The 23,572-nt window shown below is 35.4% G+C and overlaps 1 protein-coding gene across 7 annotated transcripts in view; it reads right to left on the bottom strand.

Moving 5' to 3' along the window:
• The window catches only part of TMEM68 (transmembrane protein 68), a 50,620-nt gene that overhangs the window by 12,772 nt on the left and 14,276 nt on the right, over positions 1 to 23,572 (bottom strand). For 2 of the 7 annotated variants that reach the window (XM_045075779.1, XM_045075780.1), the window contains exons 4-7: positions 9,126 to 9,293; positions 6,700 to 6,893; positions 4,529 to 4,680; positions 1,860 to 1,920 (exon numbers count right to left, since the gene is read on the bottom strand). In XM_045075779.1, the coding sequence (XP_044931714.1) occupies positions 1,860 to 1,920; positions 4,529 to 4,680; positions 6,700 to 6,893; positions 9,126 to 9,293 (575 nt within the window). Of the gene's footprint in view, positions 1 to 82; positions 223 to 1,859; positions 1,921 to 4,528; positions 4,681 to 6,699; positions 6,894 to 9,125; positions 9,294 to 23,572 lie in introns of all 7 variants that reach the window. The other 5 variants (XR_006605494.1, XR_006605493.1, XM_045075781.1 and 2 more) reach the window with 5 other exon arrangements.

Here is a 23,572-nt window from a genome sequence, read left to right as displayed (position 1 = left end):
GTAGAATGAATGAATTCATTTTTAATACAATAGTTGAAAGTAAAAATCTGTTCAAAGATTAAGAAAAAAAAGAATAATTTACCTTCTCAGCTAATTCTTCTGCTGTTATCTTTGGATCATAGGGAATAGGATCACCTAAATAGGTACGTAATTTCACTGGAAAACCGCCATACATTGGAGCAAATGGATAACGGAATTTTTCATAAAGCCACCTAAATAGCCCTGTTTTAAAGTAAGCAAAATTATTTTAATTGGTTAAATATTCTGAGCAACTGTAAATTTTCAAATTAATAATTAATAATGTGGGACTTAGAAGAAGGTAGCCAACAGTATCACCTCCCAGTAATTAATACAATATGTATATATTTTAAAGATGAGCTTTTCATCAATTCTAACAAATGTAGCATATTAATGTAAGATGTTAATAAAAGGAGAAACCAGAAGGTGGTGAGAAGCTTTATGGGTACTCTCTGTACTTCCACTCAATTATTCTGTGAACCTAAAAATGCCTCCCAAAATAAGGTTTATTTTTTAAAAAGTGAACTTTTAAAAATATGAGAATTTTAAAAGGCAAACCAATTACTATTATTACAAAACTGAGGGTAAAGATTGCAACCAAAAGCTAGAAGCTAAAAAGTCTAGAGACCCACAAATATAGGCTTCTATGAATATAAAAGAAAAGAAAAGAAAAGTCATAAGTTAAATTCACATAAACATGGAACTAAAATGCACAATAAATAGGTAAAAAAAAATTATTGTAAATTAAGAAAAATGCAAAAAGTAGCAAAGAATTACTAATGCTAATGACCAAGTATGAAACCTAGCAAAATCAAAGGTGGCAATAATGTAAAATAAACTGCGGGATTAAGTAAAAAAGAAAGTCAAAAAGCAGTCACAAGTAATTTTTAAACTACTTTATAACTAAAGAAACAAAATTGGGAATAATTCTGTTATGCAACTTAAATTCTGAAGAAATAACCTGAGAGAAAATTAGAAGAACAATTCTACAGCAAGAGCTAAACATCACATCAATCCGCCTTTCCAGCTTAAATTTGGGGGAAAAAAAGGGGGGGGAATGTTAAAAAACGTAATAGAATATCAACAACATACCAACATTACACATAAAAGAAACAATAAAAGTTTAAAGTTTTTTAAGAGGAGATTTGTATGTGGATAGGAATAATATAGTTATGGGGATATACTTTTATAACCAACCACAGGGTATAAAAACAAACTGAAAATTTCAAAATAAAAAAAAAACAACAGAGATACTGCAAAGAAAAAGCACTTCTAATTGTTATCATTCCAGTAACTATACTCAAAGCTTATTTTGTTACCCACAAATTAAAGTTAGACAAAAAGAACTTTACAATATAAATGTATCATGGTTCAAAATATTATAAAAAGCAAAAAATAAGAAGTAACACAAATGAACCAAAGCAGATGATATATCCCTTAGGTCATTAATCTTAATTCAATATCATACTGTCATCCATTTTTAAAGCTGTAACTTCTTCAGCGGTGAGTTAGGAAGATAGTCTGGGTAATGGGTACATTTGTTCGAAACCTCAACAGCATGCTCAACCAAGGAAATTAGATAATTCTGTAATTTTAAGAAGCCCACAAAACAAATAAGCTTCAGTATGTATACAAGACTCTTAACAAAAATATAACATCTAAGAACTGCCACTACTTAGAATCAGTTATCATTTAGACTGTAAATAATAAAACATCTAATAATATATCCATTATCTAAATAATTCAAAAGAATTTCTTATGCGGTTCAAAAGCCCAAGTTTCGAAGATTATATTCTAAATATTACATTATAATTAGAAAAACCGTATGAATCAGAACTTACTTGTTCCTCCAAGTGATCTAAATCCTTCTCGAATATTTTGTGTAAACATAGGAATAATGGGCTGAAGAGAGAATTTGAATTAAAAAAGTAAATATATTGATCCATTCAATATCTCCATTGAGTCAATAATGCAAACTTTTGAGGGCTTGTTCAAGATTATGAAAATAAGGTATTTTTAAAATAAATGTATACTTTTATCACCAGTGTGATTTATTATACTAAATTTAACTAGATCATTTGTAAAAACAAAAATTGGAAACACTACCCTCTAGTGGCAATATATAATATTTCACTTACAAACTTTCCTATCCTTTCCACATAAACTCTTGAAATTCAAAATAAAGATTACAGTAATCATTAATTTCATTAAATAAAATTAATGTGGTAAATTAATTTGATTTTAGTGGTCCACTGAATAGTATGCTCACTGGAGAAAAAGTTACAAGGCAGATATTCCTTCTTGGGAAATTTATAAAAATTCAAATGACAGGTTTTGGAAAGATGCTGTCATGCAACCACCAAAACACTATTTTTTTCATGAGATTATTAAATCTAAAAATGTTGAATATCAATGAAAAGTATAAGACTCACTGCAAAAAATAAAGGACAATTAATATATATATAAACAATTCTTTTTATCATTAATATTAAAGGATTTCTGCTCATAAGTTCATGGTTTTTATTATTCCATGAACATCTGTGATTAAGTATGATTTTTTAAATGGAGACCTTAATCAAATGTCCTAAAACAATGAAGTTGCAAAGGATCATATAAGGAGATAGAAGGACAGTGAAACTGAAGTAGATAAAAAATTGAATAAGAACACTTTAAAATGCTCACAAAATACACTGAATTAAATGGCATTTTAGAATTTAAAAAACTGAGAATCACTTTACTTACATTCTACCATCAGTATTTGCCTAATACAGAGTTAGTTACTTGTCCTGGTGAGCAGGGTTTGAGATATTTAAATAAGCTGACATTTAAAAAGCCATTCTTATTCAGTTGTGGAAAACATTAAATATGGTGGACTAAAGGAAAGGGACTCAGGTATAGCTTTCTCCATTAAACTTATTAACTCACATAGAACTACTGGTCATTTATTTAGTGTATTTCTTCCCTCACCAGAAGGACACACTGTTTTGTTTACAGCTATATCCCCAGCACCTGAAATAGTGCCTGGAACAGACTGTGCTAAAACAAAGTGTGATGGATGAATTAATTAACGAAAGAATGAAGATACAGGACAGAGAGACATCGCACATAATGAAGTAGTTTGTATTCTCTGAATACAAAATGTTGGAAATAGGCAGCAATCTTAAAACAGTTTGGAAAAAAGAAGTCAGGTAAAGAAAGGCACTCTGACGGAAGAATTTAAAAGTCTCATGGTGTTAATTCACAAAACTAAAATGAAAAACAAAGTATACTGACTCTTTTGTACAAAATTCAGATTATGATCTAGGAAACCAGCACTAGTTTTGTGAAATAGTGACTGCTGACATTCTAACTTTTTTATAAGAGTTATAAAATGTCTTTAGAGTTGAGAATATAAAATGCCCAAGAAGAAACAGAAATCTTATGGCTTATATATACATCCTTTGTCTTCTCTGACCAATACTGCTGGGTTTGTGTCTACTGACTAGCATGAATCCCTAGATTCATACTGAAGCATGCACTTTATGAAAACTCTTCAGGGTACATACCACCCTTTAAATAGCTTACTCTCCAGAAGCTCGATATATCTAGAACCTATTAAGAAGGAAAATGCTTACCCTAGCAGACTCAGTATTCCAGGCTCTAGTCTGGCCATATAGTTTCTATATTTGCATTCAAGCTAACAGCCTTAAAGTTATAAGCATTACTTTATAACAACTTGATACTGTAGTACAATTATTCGTTCCTTTTCTTATATACCTAATGCATGCATACAAGGTATTGGCATAAGTAACCTGGAATTAAATTGTTTGCATGCATACATGTGTCTCCTTATATATGTGAGTATACAGGTATGAAAGAGAAAGAGAATGTGTATTTTGTTAAAACTATTCTTGGGGCTTTAGTTTAAAATGGTCTCAGAGTCTAAACTTTGCCCCTAAAAATAAGTGAGCACCACTGGACAAGTTATTTACCACGTTTATTCTTCAGGTTCTTCATATATAAAGTGGGAATAATAAGAATTATACTATCTCAAAGTTATTTTTTAGATTGATATAATACATATAAACAATTTTATTAAGACAAATGTTATTTTATTTTACAACACTTGTTTTTCCAAACTGAGTAAATGGGCTAATATTTTTCCAACTTATTTAGATATGAAGTTACCTAAAAATTCTCAGGAATTTCATAAAGTAAGAGTGACTTAAATTATATTAAAAAGCCTGTAACTTTCAGAAAAACTTAAACATATTTTTTACCAATATTGTGTGAACTTGCGTTGAAAAATCTAGATTTTTTCACTTTAATTTGTTACCATGTTACAATTTAAATGTAGTTATTCCTCCAACAGTCTTAAATTTTTACTTTATGATAATTTTGTGTTTATGTTAGTTTATGATAATTTTGTGAGGACCATGAAGGGGTTTTCCAGATCGGACACTTGTACCATTTACGACTATCTCTATATGGTTAAAAATGCTCCCTCATGGATCTGGAAGGTGCCTCTAACCTCAGGTCAGCAGACTCACTGTGAAATGCAGTCAGGGATGGCAACAGCCGCGGTTGCCTGCGGTCCTGAACTGTGTGCTCTGCTCTGCTTCTGCCTTGCTGTATGACCCGATCCCTCCATCCCTTCATCTCTCTGTGCCTGAGTTTCCTCATCTGTAACATCGGAATAATTATATATGTCACCTACTTAATGCACAGGAGGACCGACATAAAGCCTTTTAAAAGCACTACAAAAGGTTGGGGTGGTACAATAGTTATCAAATGTACAATGCTGCCTGTAAATCAACAATGGTAAAGATTTCTGACTTTAAACTTACAAAAGTTGTTTATAAAATGTTCTCAAGTTTCATACAAAAACTTTAAATTATCTAGATTATCTTAATTATCTAGAAACTCTATCAAAGATTGAAAAGAATAGTTCCTTTCTCTCTATAATTTCTTTCTTTCCAGCCTTCTTCCAAGCAATGTTCCTTAAATCTGTGAAGTTAAGGATGAGAAATTAGAATCTCACGATCAATTTATGTAATTCCAAACCTACTTCTGTGATTTTTCACCTTAAAACTTTAGGAGAAATAATCCTTTCAAATATAAACCTGAAAATTAAACTATCTTTGATTAGGGTTTTAGCTTTTATCACAGTTTTAACAGACAATTACTTTCATTACCCTTAATTTTTGTACAATAGTGCATATATCCTTTGGTACTTTCTCATATATTCTAAAATTTTTATAACCAGTGCTTAAGACTCTAAGAAATAAAATGTGCTATGAGTTAATTGTCTGTATCACTAATACTATTAATGTAAGTTAAATTCCAAATGTCCCTTTCTAGTAGTGTTTAATATTGTGTTAAAAAAATCAATTCAATTTAATTCAAATAGCCTACTAAGTGCTAGTCACTGTACTAAGGACTCAAAATATAAAAAGATGATCTTGTCCTTAGGGAGCTTATAATTTACTGTAGGACAATAATGTTTAAATTTTTACGTTGTCTATAATTAAACACTTGGACAAGTACATTAACTCTTACTCTGGGATCACGTTACTAAAGCACTACAGCAATTACTTTTAGTAGTTACATGTACATGTGTACAGAAGAGAAAAAAGTTCAACACATTTTATTTTAACTCTGCAGTTGTAAAAAAAAAAAAAGTTAAAATTCCATTTTTTTTTTCCAAAAAGAAAATTTCCATTTTTTCCCAAATACTGGTCTTGGGTTAGAATGAGTCATCCATAAACTCTTCCTTTTTAATCCTATATTTGTAAGATGAACAGGTAAGCTAAAGGTGCATAACGGTCTCTATATAGCAGTAAAGGGTACACAAAAAACTGAAACATGAAAGTATTGGCAACAGTCTCTAACTAATTGGCCTGGAAAAAGAACACCATCCTGTCAAAGGTACTACCATTTCTTTTTCCAACAGACAATCTAAAATGAAAACAGAAAACAAAGAAGAAATATTCCATAAGTAATAAATAAATGCTTCATAGGATAAATTATAATATGGAGACCAAAAAGTTGAGAATTACTTTCCAATGCAAAGAAAAGGACAAAATAGCATTCGTATTCTCCAGTCTACCAAGTAGAACAGTCACCGTGGATCCCTGAGGAACACTTAATCTTATTGACTAATTTTTTTATAAAATCTTTTTAAAAGATCTTAAATTACACTAATAACTATTTCTTATCTTTATTCATACTATCAGATAGCTGATCACATTTGCTGAAAAAAAATAACAGGAGTTACGCATTCAAGTCCCATTATTATACAGATTGGTCACATAAAAGAACTGCAATGAAACCAACCAACAACCATCACTGAAATATGCCAACTCAGTCATACCAAAAGCTTAAAACTGAAAATACTTTTGAAAAAGATGTAATTGAAGGAATACAAAAAATTTTACAGATATATATAAAAGCAGCTAGATTTTGAAATGTAAAATAAAACTTGGATGGATATTTTCCAAATTTTCAGATTAATTTTTTTAAGATGGCATCCCAAGCGCAAGGAAAATTTCTCTATCATTAACCTTACAAAGAGTTATGTACACTGATCTTTCAGTAGTGCAATTAAAGTATCTAAATTCTTATATATTCTGGCCCACTACATAAGCATTGATTTTAAATTCAACCTAGCTTTACTTTAATAATTAGTTTTATATAACTTACCACTTTTGCATCAATTGCAACCTGAGCGAAGCCTTTACGATTACCCCAAATGATGTTGTAGGTTTCATCACTAATTAGGGCTTCTCGAACTCCACCTGGTGAAATAGCTAACAAGTGACCACTCCTCAGAATTTCAACACATTTTTCTCTTGGTCCATGTAGAGCACAAAATACATCAAGTAATAAACTAAACCCTGTAAAAAACATTAGCATGAAGATTTATCTTAAGTACTTCTTGTCCAATTCTTCAAGACAAAAATCTTTACAACCTACATAAATTATCTATACTTCAATCAGTAAACTCCTTTTTTTACTTTTTTTTAAGTCAACAAGAACTCTTAAGGTTTGGATAAGATTAATGTTGCTGGTAAAGTAATAGCTAAGCCTTATCGATCACCTCCTACTGATAATTTCCTCAGTGATCACCTACTACTCAGGTTACAGTGCATATTCAAACTCTGAATTAAAACTCACAAAATCCTTGGAAAACAGGGATTCTGATCCCCATTTTACAGGCAAAGAAGTTGGTTCAGAGGGTAAGTATCTTGCTCAAAGTCACACACCTAGCAAATGGCAGGGCAGAGATTCCAGGCCGGGTATGTCTAGTCCAAAGCTCCTTCCACTGCATCTCAGAGCCAAACACTGTCTATAGTATTTATTACAGCAATCAGAAATGATATCCCATCAGCAATCACAAATCTAATCTTCCTTCAACCCTATAAGAAAAAGAATCACTCAAGAGAATGTAAATCTGACTATACTTAGCCCTACCAAAATTGGCAAGCCATAACACATCTATTGAAATTAAAAGTCAGATGATGTTAATCCCATAATTAATTTGTTAAATCAATAATAACAGCAAAATCATTAAGAGTTTTTAATGAAGTGAGTATTTAATTCAGTTACAGCTAATTCCAAGTCTTAATATTATACAGTTTTTCAAAGCACAACTATTTATGGATGAAAGAAATAATCCTATCAGTAATTAACTATTTTAACCAAATATTAAACTGCAACTTCTGAGGACTGATGTTAGTATAATACATTACTTTTGATAATGGGAAATATGAGTAGTGAAATTGTACAGACTAACCAAACTTCTCACAGGTTTAAGGATCTGAAGCAAGATTATAAAAATTATTAAGATTCAAATAATATTCACCACATATTATATTAAAAGCTCACTGACTTAACTGGATACATTTTCATAATAGGTTTCATAAATTACGAGTTCATAAAGGAGAAATCTCTTTAAAAAACCAAATGTTAAATAAAAATATTCACATTGTATTATGTTAAAAAAAAAGAAAAAAATGGAAGCAACCTGTAAGAGAAAACTAGTCAATAAACATTTTAGTCATACATTAAAACTATTCTTTATAAAGCAAGGTAAAATGTTAATGCTAATATTATATATTTTTTTAAAAAACACAAAAGAGTTTACATAACATGTAAAAATATACAAATTAAAAATAATGTATAATAAAAAAAATGTAACTGGTTATGTTAGTGTAGTAAGATTATAATGATGTTTTCCTTTTCTCTAGTTTGCAAATTTATTATAAAGTGATCATATTGCTTTCTAAAGAGAAATCTTTTTTAGCCAATTTAGTTTAATCAGACACAAGGATACCCAAAACATTAACCATGTCTATGAAAAGCACTGAATAGATTGTTATTTAATTCACTGTTTGGTATTTGTCTCTCTGGTTGATGGGTGGGTGGCTTTGGCTTTTATTATTTTAAAGGACATGCTATCAGCTTTGTTGTAGAATGGCTTTTAAAAACTGTCTGAAACCACTTGGTTAACTAATCTTTTTTAAAAGGTATAAAGCATTTATGAACAGATTAAGGAGAATATAGTCCTTAATTTTAAGAGTTATAAGTCTAGCAGGCAAGTCAAGTATGATAAAGACATACAGATTCTTTAGGATAGGATTTCTGAAGCAATATTATTATATGATGACAAAATATATCCTGGTTGATTTTTTTAAATAATTTTGATTTGCTATAATACAGACAGTAATCAAACTTTAATTACTTTGAAGTTAAACTCCAAAAATCAGTATCTCATTGAGAAATTCATCATATGAAAAATCAACTACCCTCTATACAATATAAATTAATTACATGGCAAAAGTTACAATTTATTTTTTTAAATTGGAAGTTTAGCATTTAACTTAGAAAAATAATGACTAAATACCTATTAATAAAGAAAAAAGTTAGATAACATTTTTGACCATAATGTTTTTATATTTAGATATATTACCTAAAGAGCACTATTAGATATTAGAGCTAAGTGTGTTACCCTAAAAAGGCAAAAAGCTTTTCCAAATGGTACTAGAGAGCTCAAAGATACAAAATTTAATATAATTTGATCATGTTAATTAAACATTCTTATATCACTATCTACAGTCAAAGTTTACCTGGGATTTTAAAGACAAAGTGATCAGCTACTACACGGCAAGTTCTGCCTTTGTGGATAAAAATTTTAGCCATGAAGTAGTAAAAATCTATAGGAATAGCTCCATGATAAAAAATGATAAGTGCTGGTCCTTCTTCTGGTATTTTTTCCATCCCATGAACTTCATAACCTGTTGGAAAGACAAAATACAATGCTTAAAATATATTTATTAGTTTATTTACACTAAAGGATGTTTATTAACCCAGAAACTCAGTCTTTTCTTATAATGTACTATACTTTTTTCTTATACTGTATTATAAGTACTTATACTGTATGTAAGTATTATACTATACTACAAGTCTTTTCTTATACTGTACTACAAATGAACTTAAAGTGCATAAGCCTTCCTCCTTCTCCTTCCCTTCTTGCACAAATCAGTCCTACAGCCATTAGATGTGCCAGAGTGAAGTCTGGGGTGGGATGGCCTGGAGTACATGCTGGAGCCCAATCAGGGTGAGGAGGGCATCCACATGAGGCGGCCCAGAGTGGGGAGTCAAAACCCAAGCAGAGTTTTGAGTGCACCCCCACAGGAGAGTCTAGAACAGGGTGCTGGGGCCTAAATGGGAAAGGGAGGGGATCCAACGGTGGGACTAAGCACAGGATTAGAAGATAGCATCCAGACACTTCAGTGGCCTAGTATGGGGTAAGATGGTATCTGCAAGTGGCAGTGATAAGAGGTTGGTTTCATATGGGGGGTTGGTCAAATGAGTGTACACATTAAGAATGTGAGCCTGGTTCCTCACTACTGGAGAAGGTAGCTACAAAAACAGAAAAGGAGAAAAATAGAATAAACTCAAACCATAAGAGAACCTCGCTCATACCCTAAAAGTAAGAAAAAGCAGTATGTCAGAAAGCTGAGGTCGCTCTCTCAAACAGATGAACTGACAGCTCCAATGGGTGATAAGCTCCTCTAATGAGAAACAAACCGAGGATGGGAAGAAGACATAGGTACCCTAAAAATCGGCAAAAAGAAAATAACTGAAATGTTAACAAATTCAAAGACCAAGTGAGGAGACCATAGTGTAGAATCCCTGGGAATCCCAGATACAAACAAGAGTCCACACTCACCAACATTCCTCCATGGGACTCAGTGGGTGCTTACAAGAAAAAGCAGGGGCATGGCAGGGAAGAGACCCAAAAGAGCCCTTTGCAAATGGTATAGAGAACAAAATCCTACTTGCTTCTCAGAAGCTTCTCTTGGAAAAGCAAAACCTGACACTGGGAGAGGTGCAGGAAACTCTTCCATACCTTCTAAGAAAACAGCATCTGTAAAAAGCAACTGATGCTGGAAAGGACAGAACTCATTCCCCCCTCCTCTCACCCTTGCCTCACCCTACTATCCCACTCTCAGGCAGAAGTCCACTTCTGGGTAGAAGGGTAGAAGTCAAAGCATCTGCCTCCGGGAGACAGAGAGTAGGTCCAGGTTCTGAAATGACATCAGAGATCTGCTACTATTCAGAGGAAGAGCAAGAAACTTTGTGCCAACCCCAGACTCCCAGCTACACAAGGGAGAGTTCGCCTTCCTTGGGGAAGCAGCAAAGGGACATTGAGAAAGCCTCACACCTGAGCCTCAGGCATACAGGGCCTGCGCACAATTCTGGCTAAACCAAGAAAATTGAAGAGTTGCCCCGGTCATCCCCATCCCACCACAAGCCTCACATGGAATTACAAGCAAAGGCAAAGAAAGGCCCCCGTCTGTGGTACAGGCATACTGGGTTAAGGAGAGAGGAGGAAGATGGAGAAAAACCCTCTGGCACTGTTATATACAAAACATCATTTAAAGTGTTATATACAAATAAAACATCATTTAAAGTGTTATATAAAAGTGTTATATACTAATGTTGCAAACTTTTGTTTTACTCCCAAACATATAAATTATACTTTAGAAATTACCCCCATTTTATTAATCAAAAACAAAAATGATTTTATAAAATCTAACTACCACATGCAGGGAAAAAACTGTGATGACAAATTTGAATTACAGATCAAGAAAACATCACTCCTATACTAGAAGTGAACTTAAAGACTAGTGCCACCTCTTACCTCTCCTTCCTGCCACATTGTTAACCCTGTTCCAAGTCACTGTAAGGAGAACAAAAGTTTCACCAAGGGAAGCAAATGACAGGATGAAAGACTGGTGGAGATGGGGGTGGGGATGATCTATGGAGGCTTCCTTCTAATAAGAACCAGTTTACGTTGGCTTCCTGTCCATACTTTTTTTTTCCCTCTTCTGCCAGCTAATGAGATTAACCTGCCTACTGCCCTTTACACTGCTATACCAACACATTTTTTATGGCAATCCATAAAAAATTGCTATTGGTGTTTGTGGGGAATATCAAAGATTTACGTAAACTCCACCAATGCTTCAGAGGAAAACACCCTGCATATTTTATCACTAGAGTTTGAACTTATACTCTGAGGAGGAGATGAAATGTGATCATGGTTCTAGTCATAAGATCTATTTTTCCTTCCCATCTTACTGCTGCCAGGTGCCATACAGACCTCAGCCTCAGCAGGTCCCAGCAAAAAGAAAAAAGCAAACTGAACCACCAATGAGTCAATGAAGAAATCAAAGTACCCTGAGACAAATGAAAATGGAAATACATTGGAAATGGAAATATACTGAAATAAACTTGTGGAACACAGCAAAAGTTTTAAAAGGGAAGTTTACAGTGATAAATGCCTATCTCAAGAAAAATTTCAAATAAACAACCTAACTACACCTCGAGAAACTATAAAAAGAACAAAGTTAGTAGAAGGAAGGAAATAACAAAGATTAGAGGGGAAATGAGTGAAATAAAGGCTAAAATGTCAACACAAAATATCAATGAAACCAAGTGGTTTCAGTTGACTAAGTGGTGGTTCAGTTGACTAAGCTTTTGCCTTTGATTCAAGTCATGTTCCAGAGTTCCAGGATTGAGCCCCACATCGGGATTCCTGTTCAGCGGGGAGTATGCTTTTCCTTCTGATCATGTTTACTCTCTCTCACTCTCTATCTCCCTTTCAAATAATAAATAAAATCTTAAAAAAAAAAAAAAAGCAGAGATGACTCTTTTCAAAGATAAGGAAACTGACAAACCTTTAGCTAGATTCACAAGAAGAAGAGAGTACTTGAAAAATTAACTCAAAGAGGGGACCTTACAACTGATACCACAGAAGCACAAAGAATACGAAACTACCATGAAAAATATATGCCAAGAAACTGGACAACCTACAAGAAATGGATAAATTCAAACCTCTAAGACTGAATCATGAAGAAACAGAAAATCTGAACAGACCAACTACTAGTAAGGAGATTGAATTAGTAATCAAAAACCTCCCAACAAACAAAACTCCAGGACTAGATGGCTTCACCAGTGAATTCTACCAAACATTCGAAGAGGAATTAATACCAATTCTCAAACTCTTCCAAACAAGAGAAGAGGAGAGTACTCTTCCAAACTCCTTTTACATTACCCTGATACCAAAACCAGACAAGGTCATTACAAGAAAAGAAAATTACAGGCTAATATCCCTGATGAACATAGATGTAAAAATCCTCAACAAAGTATTAGCAAACCAAACTCAGCAATGCATTAAAAAATCATATACCATGATCAAATGGAACTTATAAGAATGTAAAAATGGTTCAACATTTGCAAATCAATTAATGCAATACACCACATAAACAAAATGAAAAGTAAAAATTATATGATCATCTCAACAGATGCAAAAAAAGCATCTGATAGAGTTCAATATCCATTTATGATAAAAACTCTCAACAAAGTGAGTATAGAGACAATATATGTTAACATAATAAAGGCCATATATGAGAAGCCCATAGCTAACATCATACTAAATGGTGGAAAAATCTAAAGTTTTCCTCTATGATCAGAAATAAGACAAGGATGCACACTCTCACCACTTTTATTCAACCTAATACTTAAAGTCCTAGCCAGAGCAGTTGGGCAAGAAAAAGAAATAAAAGGCAACCAAATTGGAGAGGAAGGAATAAAACTGTCAGTATTTAAAGACGACATGAGGAGGAGGAGTCAAGATGGCGGAGAAGTAGCAGGCTGAGACTGCTTCAGCTAGCCGGAGATCAGCTAGATAGCTTATCTAAAGATTGCAAACACCTGAAAATCCATCGGCAGATGGAAGAGAAGAAGAACAGCAATTCTGGAAACAGAAAAACAACCACTTTCTGAAAGGTAGGACCGGCGGAGAAGTGAATCCAAAGCAACGGGAAGATAGACCCCTGGGGGAGGGGCCGGCTCCCGGCAAGCGGCGGAGCAACGGCGCACAAAATCAGGACTTTTAAAAGTCTGTTCCGCTGAGGGACATCGCTCCAGAGGCTAAACCGGGGTGAAGCCCACGCAGGGTCAGCGTGGCCTCAGGTCCTGCAGGGTCACAGAAGGATCGGGGGTGTCTGAGTGTCGCAGAGCTTGCGGGTATAGGAACGGGAAAGCCGGCTACAGAGACAGAGCCGACAGTAAGCTCACAGCTCGGGGTGACCTTGAACCGGTCGCAGGCTCGGTGAGCTCGGAGCGCGGCCCGAGGTCAGGCAGACGGGAGTAACTGGGCGCGGTTCTCTGAGCGCGCACTGAGGAGTGCGGCCCTGGGCTCTCGGCTCCTCCGGGCCGGAGACCAGGAGGCCGCCATTTGTATTCCCGTCCTCTGGAACTCTACGGAAAGCGCTCAGGGAACAAAAGCTCCTGAAAGCAAACCCGAGCGGATTACTCACCCCGGCCCCGGGTAAGGGCGGTGTAATTCCGCCTGGGGCAAAGACACTTGAGAATCACTACAACAGACCCCTACCCCAGAAGATCAACAAGAAATCCAGCCGAAACCAAGTTCACCTACCAAGGAGTGCGGTTTCAATACCAAGGAGAGCAGCAGAATTCCAGAGGAGGAGAAAGCCAAGCACGGAACTCATGGCTTTTTTCCTGTGATTTTTTTTAGTCTTGCAGTTAATTTAATTTTTTCTTTTTCATTTTTTTTTTTCTTTTTCTTGCCTTCGGGTAAAATTTTTTTTTAACTGTTACCTTTTTCTTTTTTAACGATTTTTTACTAGTTTACCTAATATATATATTTTTTCTTTTTTACATTTTTCTTAGGTGTTTTCTTTTTTTAAAAATTCTTTTCTTTTCTTTTCTTTTTGTTTTTTTTTTCTTTCTTCCTTTTTAAACCTCTTTTTATCCCCTTTCTCCCCCCTCACGATTTTGGATCTCTTCTAATTTGGTTAAAGCATATTTTCCTGGGGTTGTTGCCACCCTTTTAGTATTTTACTTGCCCCTTCATTTACTCTTATCTGGACAAAATGACAAGACATAAAAACTCAACACAAAAAAAAGAACAAGAGGCAGTACCGAAGGCTAGGAACCTAATCAATACAGACATTGGTAATATGTCAGATCTAGAGTTCAGAATGACAATTCTCAAGGTTCTAGCCGGGCTTGAAAAAGGCATGGAAGATATTAGAGAAACCCTCTCGAGAGATATAAAAGCCCTTTCTGGAGAAATAAAAGAACTAAAATCTAACCAAGGTGAAATCAAAAAAGCTATTAATGAGGTGCAATCAAAAATGGAGGCTCTCACTGCTAGGATAAATGAGGCAGAAGAAAGAATTAGTGATATAGAAGACCAAATGACAGAGAATAAAGAAGCTGAGCAAAAGAGGGACAAACAGCTACTGGACCACGAGGGGAGAATTCGAGAGATAAGTGACACCATAAGACGAAACAACATTAGAATAATTGGGATTCCAGAAGAAGAAAGTGAGAGGGGAGCAGAAGGTATACTGGAGAGAATTATTGGGGAGAATTTCCCCAATATGGCAAAGGGAACGAGCATCAAAATTCAGGAGGTTCAGAGAACGCCCCTCAAATCAATAAGAATAGGCCCACACCCCGTCACCTAATAGTAAAATTTACAAGTCTCAATGACAAAGAGAAAATCCTGAAAGCAGCCCGGGAAAAGAAGTCTGTAACATACAATGGTAAAAATATTAGATTGGCAGCTGACTTATCCACAGAGACCTGGCAGGCCAGAAAGAGCTGGCATGATATTTTCAGAGCACTAAACGAGAAAAACATGCAGCCAAGAATACTATATCCAGCTAGGCTATCATTGAAAATAGAAGGAGAGATTAAAAGCTTCCAGGACAAACAACAACTGAAAGAATTTGCAAATACCAAACCAGCTCTACAGGAAATCTTGAAAGGGGTCCTCTAAGCAAAGAGAGAGCCTACAAGTGGTAGATCAGAAGGAACAGAGACCATATACAGTAACAGTCACCTTACAGGCAATACAATGGCACTAAATTCATATCTCTCAATAGTTACCCTGAATGTGAATGGGCTAAATGCCCCTGTCAAAAGACACAGGGTATCAGAATGGATAAAAAAAACAAAACCCATCTATATGTTGCCTCCAAGAAACACATTTTAAGCCCGAAGACACCTCCAGATTTAAAGTGAGGGGGTGGAAAAGAATTTACCATGCTAATGGACATCAGAAGAAAGCAGGAGTGGCAATCCTTATATCAGATCAATTAGATTTTAAGCCAAAGACTATAATAAGAGATGAGGAAGGACACTATATCATACTCAAAGGGTCTGTCCAACAAGAAGATTTAACAATTTTAAATATCTATGCCCCCAATGTGGGAGCAGCCAACTATATAAACCAATTAATAACAAAATCAAAGAAACACATCAACAATAATACAATAATAATAGGGGACTTTAACACTCCCCTCACTGAAATGGACAGGTCATCCAAGCAAAAGATCAGCAAGGAAATAAAGGCCTTAAACGACACACTGGACGAGATGGACATCACAGATATATTCAGAATATTTCATCCCAAAGCAACAGAATACACATTCTTCTCTAGTGCACATGGAACATTCTCCAGAATAGATCACATCCTCGGTCCTAAATCAGGACTCAACCGGTATCAAAAGATTGGGATCATTCCCTGCATATTTTCAGACCACAATGCTCTAAAGCTAGAACTCAACCACAAAAGGAAGTTTGGAAAGAACCCAAATACATGGAGACTAAACAGTATCCTTCTAAAGAATGAATGGGTCAACCGGGAAATTAAAGAAGAATTGAAAAAAATCATAGAAACAAATGATAATGAAAATACAACGGTTCAAAATCTGTGGGACACAACAAAGGCAGTCCTGAGAGGAAAATATATAGCGGTACAAGCCTTTCTCAAGAAACAAGAAATGTCTCAGGTACACAACCTAACCCTACACCTAAAGGAGCTGGAGAAAGAACAAGAAAGAAACCCTAAGCCCAGCAGGAGAAGAGAAATCATAAAGATCAGAGCAGAAATCAATGAAATAGAAACCAGAAAAACAATAGAACAAATCAACAAAACTAGGAGCTGGTTCTTTGAAAGAATTAATAAAATTGATAAACCCCTGGCCCGATTTATCAAAAAGAAAAGAGAAAGGACCCAAATAAATAAAATCATGAATGAAAGAGGAGAGATCACAACTAACACCAAAGAAATACAAACTATTATAAGAACATACTATGAGCAACTCTACGGCAATAAATTTGACAATCTGGAAGAAATGGATGCATTCCTAGAAACATATAAACTACCACAAATGAACCAGGAAGAAATAGAAAGCCTGAACTTACCCATAACCAGTAAGGAGATTGAAACAGTCATTAAAAATCTCCAAACAAACAAAAGCCCAGGGCCAGACGGCTTCCCGGGGGAATTCTACCAAACATTTAAAGAAGAACTAATTCCTATTCTCCTGAAACTGTTCCAAAAAATAGAAATGGAAGGAAAACTTCCAAACTCATTTTATGAGGCCAGCATCACCTTGATCCCAAAACCAGACAAGGATCCCACCAAAAAAGAGAGCTATAGACCAATATCCTTGATGAACACAGATGCGAAAATACTCAACAAAATACTAGCCAATAGGATTCAACAGTACATTAAAAAGATTATTCACCACGACCAAGTGGGATTTATTCCAGGGCTGCAAGGTTGGTTCAACATCCGCAAATCAGTCAATGTGATACAACACATCAATAAAAGAAAGAACAAGAACCATATGATACTCTCAATAGATGCTGAAAAAGCATTTGACAAAGTACAACATCCCTTCCTGATCAAAACTCTTCAAAGTGTAGGGATAGAGGGCACATACCTCAATATCCTCAAAGCCATCTATGAAAAACCCACCACAAATATCATTCTCAATGGAGAAAAACTGAAAGCTTTTCCGCTAAGGTCAGGAACACGGCAGGGATGTCCATTATCACCACTGCTATTCAACATCGTACTAGAGGTCCTAGCCTCAGCAATCAGACAACAAAAGGAAATTAAAGGCATCCAAATCGGCAAAGAAGAAGTCAAATTATCACTCTTCGCAGATGATATGATACTCTATGTGGAAAACCCAAAAGACTCCACTCCAAAACTGCTAGAACTTATACAGGAATTCAGTAAAGTGTCAGGATATAAAATCAATGCACAGAAATCAGTTGCATTTCTCTACACCAACAGCAAGACAGAAGAAAGAGATATTAAGGAGTCAATCCCATTTACAATTGCATCCAAAACCATAAGATACCTAGGAATAAACCTAACCAAAGAGACACAGAATCTATACTCAGAAAACTATAAAGTACTCATGAAAGAAAGTGAGGAAGACACAAAGAAATGGAAAAATGTTCCATGCTCCTGGATTGGAAGAATAAATATTGTGAAAATGTCTATGCTACCTAAAGCAATCTACACATTTAATGCAATTCCTATCAAAGTACCATCCATCTTTTTCAAAGAAATGGAACATATAATGCTAAAATTTATATGGAACCAGAAAAGACCTCGAATAGCCAAAGGGATATTGAAAAAGAAAGCCAACGTTGGTGGCATCACAATTCCGGACTTCAGGCTTTATTACAAAGCTGTCATCATCAAGACAGCATGGTACTGGTACAAAAACAGACACATAGATCAATGGAACAGAATAGAGAGCCCAGAAATAGACCCTCAACTCTATGGTCAACTCATCTTCGACAAAGCAGGAAAGAATGTCCAATGGAAAAAAGACAGCCTCTTCAATAAATTGTGCTGGGAAAATTGGACAGCCACATGCAGAAAAATGAAATTGGACCATTTCCTTACACCACACACAAAAATAGACTCAAAATGGATGAAGGACCTCAATGTGCGAAAGAAATCCATCAAAATCCTTGAGGAGAACACGGGCAGCAACCTCTTCGACCTCAGCCGCAGCAACATCTTCCTAGGAACAACGCAAAAGGCAAAGGAAGCAAGGGAAAAAATGAACTACTGGGATTTCATCAAGATCAAAAGCTTTTGCACAGCAAAGGAAACAGTTCACAAAATCAAAAGACAACTGACAGAATGGGAGAAGATATTTGCAAACGACATATCAGATAAAGGACTAGTGTCCAGAATCTATAAAGAACTTAGCAAACTCAACACCCAAAGAACAAATAATCCAATCAACAAATGGGCAGAGGACATGAACAGACATTTTTACAAAGAAGACATCCAGATGGCGAACAGACACATGAAAAAGTGCTCCATATCACTCGGCATCAGGGAAATACAAATCAAAACCACAATGAGATATCACCTCACACCAGTCAGAATGGCTAAAATCAACAAGTCAGGAAATGACAGATGCTGGCGAGGATGCGGAGAAAGGGGAACCCTCCTACACTGTTGGTGGGAATGCAAGCTGGTGCAGCCAGTCTGGAAAACAGCATGGAGGTTCCTCAAAATGTTGAAAATAGAACTGCCCTATGACCCAGCAATTGCACTATTGTGTATTTACCCTAAAGATACAAACGTAGTGATCCAAAGGGGCACATGCACCCGAATGTTTATAGCAGCAATGTCCACAATAGCCAAACTATGGAAAGAACCTAGATGTCCATCAACAGATGAATGGATCAAGAAGATGTGGTATATATACACAATGGAATACTATGCAGCCATCAAAAGAAATGAAATCTTGCCATTTGCAACAACATGGATGGAACTAGAGCGTATCATGCTTAGCGAAATAAGTCAAGCAGAGAAAGACAACTATCATATGATCTCCCTGATATGAGGAAGTGGTGATGCAACATGGAGGCTTAAGTGGGTAGAAGAAGAATAAATGAAACAAGATGGGATTGGGAGGGAGACAAACCATAAGTGACTCTTAATCTCACAAAACAAACTGAGGGTTGCCGGGGGGAGGGGGTTTGGGAGAAGGGGGTGGGATTATGGATATTGGGGAGGGTATGTGATTTGGTGAGTGCTGTGAAGTGTGTAAACCTGGTGATTCACAGACCTGTACCCCTGGGGATAAAAATATATGTTTATAAAAAATAAAAAATTAAAAAAAAAATTTCAGTAAAGTTGCAGGACACAAAATAAATGTACAGTAATCTGTTGTGTTTCTGTACACTAATAACAAACTATCGAAAAGAGATATTAAGAAAACAATCTCATTTAAGATTACATGCAGAAGAATAAAATATCTAGAATAAATTTAACCAAGGAGGTAAAAGACCTATACTGAAAATAATAAGATATTAATGAAAGAAACTGAACTAGATACAAATAAATGGAATGATAGTCCATGCTCATGGACTGGAAGAACTAATATTGTTAAAATGTCCATAACAGCTAAAGCAATCTACAGATTCAATACAATCCTTATCAAAATTTCAATGGCATTTTTCACAGAAATGGAACAAGCAAACCTAAATATTTGAATGAAACCATGAAAGATCCCAAAGAGTCAAAGCAATCACGAGAAAGAGCAAAGCTACAGGCAACATTTCCTTGATCTCAAACTGTATTGCAAACCTATAGTTATCAAAACAGTATGGTATCGAAATAAAAACAGACACACAGACCAACAGAACAGAATAGAGAGCCTAGAAATAAATCCACACACACATGGTCAATTAATTTTTGACAAAAGAGGCAAGAATATGCAATGGGGAAAGAATAGTCTCTTCAATGGTCACATTGGGGTCACAATGGGGCAATGGTCACATTCAAAAGAATGAAACTAGACTACTATCTTCCTCATACACAAAAATTAACTCAAAACGGATTCAAGATTTGAATGTTAAGACCTGAAACCACAGAACTCCTAGAAGACATAGGCAGTAAACTTCCTGACATCAGAGTTGGCAATGACTTTTTAAATCTGATTCCAAAATCAAAGGCAACAAAAACAAAAATACACAAATGGGACTGTATCAAACTAAAAGGTTCTGCACAGCCAAGGAAACCATCAATGAAATGAAAAGGCAACCTACTGAAAGGGAGAAATTTGCAAATGATAGATCTGATAAAGTTAATATGCAAAACACAATGAACTTCCACAACTCAAAAACAGTAAAAAAAAAAAAAAAAAAAAAAAAACAACTCCTACAACTCAAAAACATCTAAAAAAAATGGACAGAGAATCTAAATAGACATTTTTGCAAAGATATACAGACGGCCAACCAGTATGTGAAAGATGTTCAACATCACTAACCATCAGGGAAATGCAAATCAAAACCACAATGATCTATCACCTCATATCTGTTACAATAGTTATCAAAAAGTCAAGAAATAAGTGTTGGTAAGGATATGGCGAAAGGGGAATCCTGCACAGCTGGTGCAAATGTAAATTAGTGCAACAACTATGGAAAACAGTATGCAGGATCCTCAGAAAGTTAAAAATAGAACTATCACACCATCCAGCAATTCCACTTCTGAATATTTATCCAAAGTAAACAAAAACACTAATTCAAAAAGAGATCTGCATCCCCATGTTCACTTTAAACCATTATTTCCAATAGCCAAGATATAAAAACAACCTAAGTGTCTATGAATGGATGAATGGATAAAGAAAATAGAGCATATATAGACACAATGGAATACTATCCACCTATAAAAAAAAAAAAAAAAAGAACAGTATCTTATACTATCTGTGACCTGGATGGACCTTGAGGGCATTATGCTAAGTAAAGTAAGTCAGAAAGTAAAAGATAAACACCATATGATCTCACTTATATGTGGACTTTAAAAAAAAAAAAAAGAGCTCACAGATATAGAGAACAGACTGAAGGTCTCCAGAGGCAGGAGATGGGGGTGGGCAAAATGGGATCAAAAGATATAAACTTTGGGGTGCCTGGGTAGCTCAGTGGGTTAAAGCCTCTGCCTTCGGCTCAGGTCATGATCCCAGGCTCCTCGGATCTAGCCCCACATGGGCTCTCTGCTCAGCGGGGAGTCCTCTCTCTCTGCCTGCCTCTCTGCCTACTTGTGATCTCTGTCAAAAAATAAACAAAATCTTAAAAAAAAAAGATATAAACTTTAGTTTTATTGTAAGTAAGCTGTGGTGATATAATGTACAGCATGACTACGATGAACTGTACATTTGAAAGCTGCTCAGAGAACAAATCTTAAAAGTTGTCATCACAAAATGAATTTTGCCACTGTGTATGACAATGTATTTACACCAAAGAACCAATTAAAATGGAAAAAAACATATGATGATGTATTTTAACTACTTAACTGTGGTGATCATTTCACATTTATACAAATATAAAACCACTATGTTGTACACCTGAAATATGATGTTAATTATATCTCAATTTTTAAAAAGGAAGAAAATTATAAAGTAATACAGAAATCGGGACGCCTGGGTAGCACATTTTGTTAAGCCACTGCCATCGCTGCCTTCGGCTCAGGTCATGATCCCAGGGACTAAGATCAAATCCCACATCGCGATCCTTGTTCAACAGGGAGCCTGCTTCTGTCTGCCTCTGCCTACCACTCTGCCTGCTTGTGTGCACTCTCTCTCTCTCTCTAAAACAAATAAATAAAAAGTTAAAAAAAAAGTAATACAGAAATTGTTTTTGCTATTACTGTTTTTCCATGTCATAAAAGAAACACCAACCTTGGTTTATACTCCATTCAGTTAAATAAAAATGTAGAAATCTTTCTCAAAAAAAAAAAACAAAAAAAAAACCCAAGACATGGGGGGAAAGACACGCATTCAGAGGCCAAGGGCAGAATTAGGGTCAAAGTAAAAGGAAGCTAAGAAGAAAGGAAATTTCAAGTGACTAGAGCAGAAAAGGAAAGGAAGCTCCTGAAGTCAGACTGCCGCACCCGGAACAGCCGTCCTAAGAAGCCCACCACTCGTGTAAGAGATAAAAGGGAAGTCCAGAATATGAGAATCTGCAATGATGTTTCTTTCCTTAAATCTATTCCCATTTGATTGCTAAGAAACAAATTTGAGTATCAAAGACTGTAGTGTAAATTTTAGATCAGGAAATTTTTTTAAGATTTTATTTATTTATTTGACAGACAGAGATCACAAGTAGGCACAGAGGCAGGCAGAGAGAGAGGGAAACAGGCTCCCTGCTAAGCAGAGAGCCTGATGCAGGGCTCGATCCCAGGACCCTGGGATCATGACCTGAGCTGAAGGCAGAGGCTTTAACTCTCTGAGCCACCCAGGCGCCCCAGGAAATTCATTTTTGAAGTAGTTTATAATGTCTTCACCGAATAGATGAAGGTAAGTGTGGCAACTATGATTCTAGTATGGAAAAAATAAAGTATTGGTAATACCTCAAATGAACTTAAAGAATGTTTTTAAAAATTGAATTTAGTGAGATTTTGAGATTATGTATACTTTTAACCTTTCTTTCCAATTACCTAGTTCAAATTCAAGCAAGTGGATTTACTTTTAGCTCTATAGAACAATCACTGAGGTCTCAAGTTACCAAAAGAATCAATTGTCTCACCTGGTAATTTTTTTGAGAAATAAAAAATACTCCTTTGAGGGAGTACTACACAGAATATTACACAGAATATTCCTGAGGTTTCTTCCTGCCTTCCAGAATATTTTTTAAAAATTAAATAATTGTACTTATATAACATCAAATCATTGGTTGAGACTAGTAACATTGTTATTTCAATTATTGACAGAAACTATGGTTTACCACTATGGTAAATAAACATGAAATCCAAACATTAAACTGTGTTGCTCTTAAAGCAAAGAAGTGATATACCTTACTACTCACTGCTCAGAAAGCACCAGTAAATTATACTCCAGTCCAACATTTTCGAGGCTTTTAGAGCCCAACTGCCCATCAATTATTAGTCAAATTCTTTCATGAATTATATGGACAAAAGGTGTCTCCCTAAAAATACTTCCTCATCTTTGTGCTTCTAGTCACGTGACTGCCTTTAAATGGAACGCATCCTGTCCAGTGTCTCCCTAACATAAGTAGAAACTATAGGGGCGCCTGGGTGGCCCAGTTGGTTGAGCGTCTGACTCTTGATTTCGGCTTGGGTCATGATTTCAGGGTCATAGGATGAAGCCCGGGGCTGGGCTCCATATTCAGCATGGAATCTGCTTGG

This window comes from Mustela putorius, unplaced genomic scaffold, assembly GCF_011764305.1.
Source record: "Mustela putorius furo isolate JIRA1106 unplaced genomic scaffold, ASM1176430v1.1 tig00000151_pilon_pilon_pilon, whole genome shotgun sequence".
In the NCBI taxonomy this organism is placed as follows: domain Eukaryota; kingdom Metazoa; phylum Chordata; class Mammalia; order Carnivora; family Mustelidae; genus Mustela; species Mustela putorius.
This window is presented reverse-complemented; position numbering and strand designations above follow the sequence as displayed.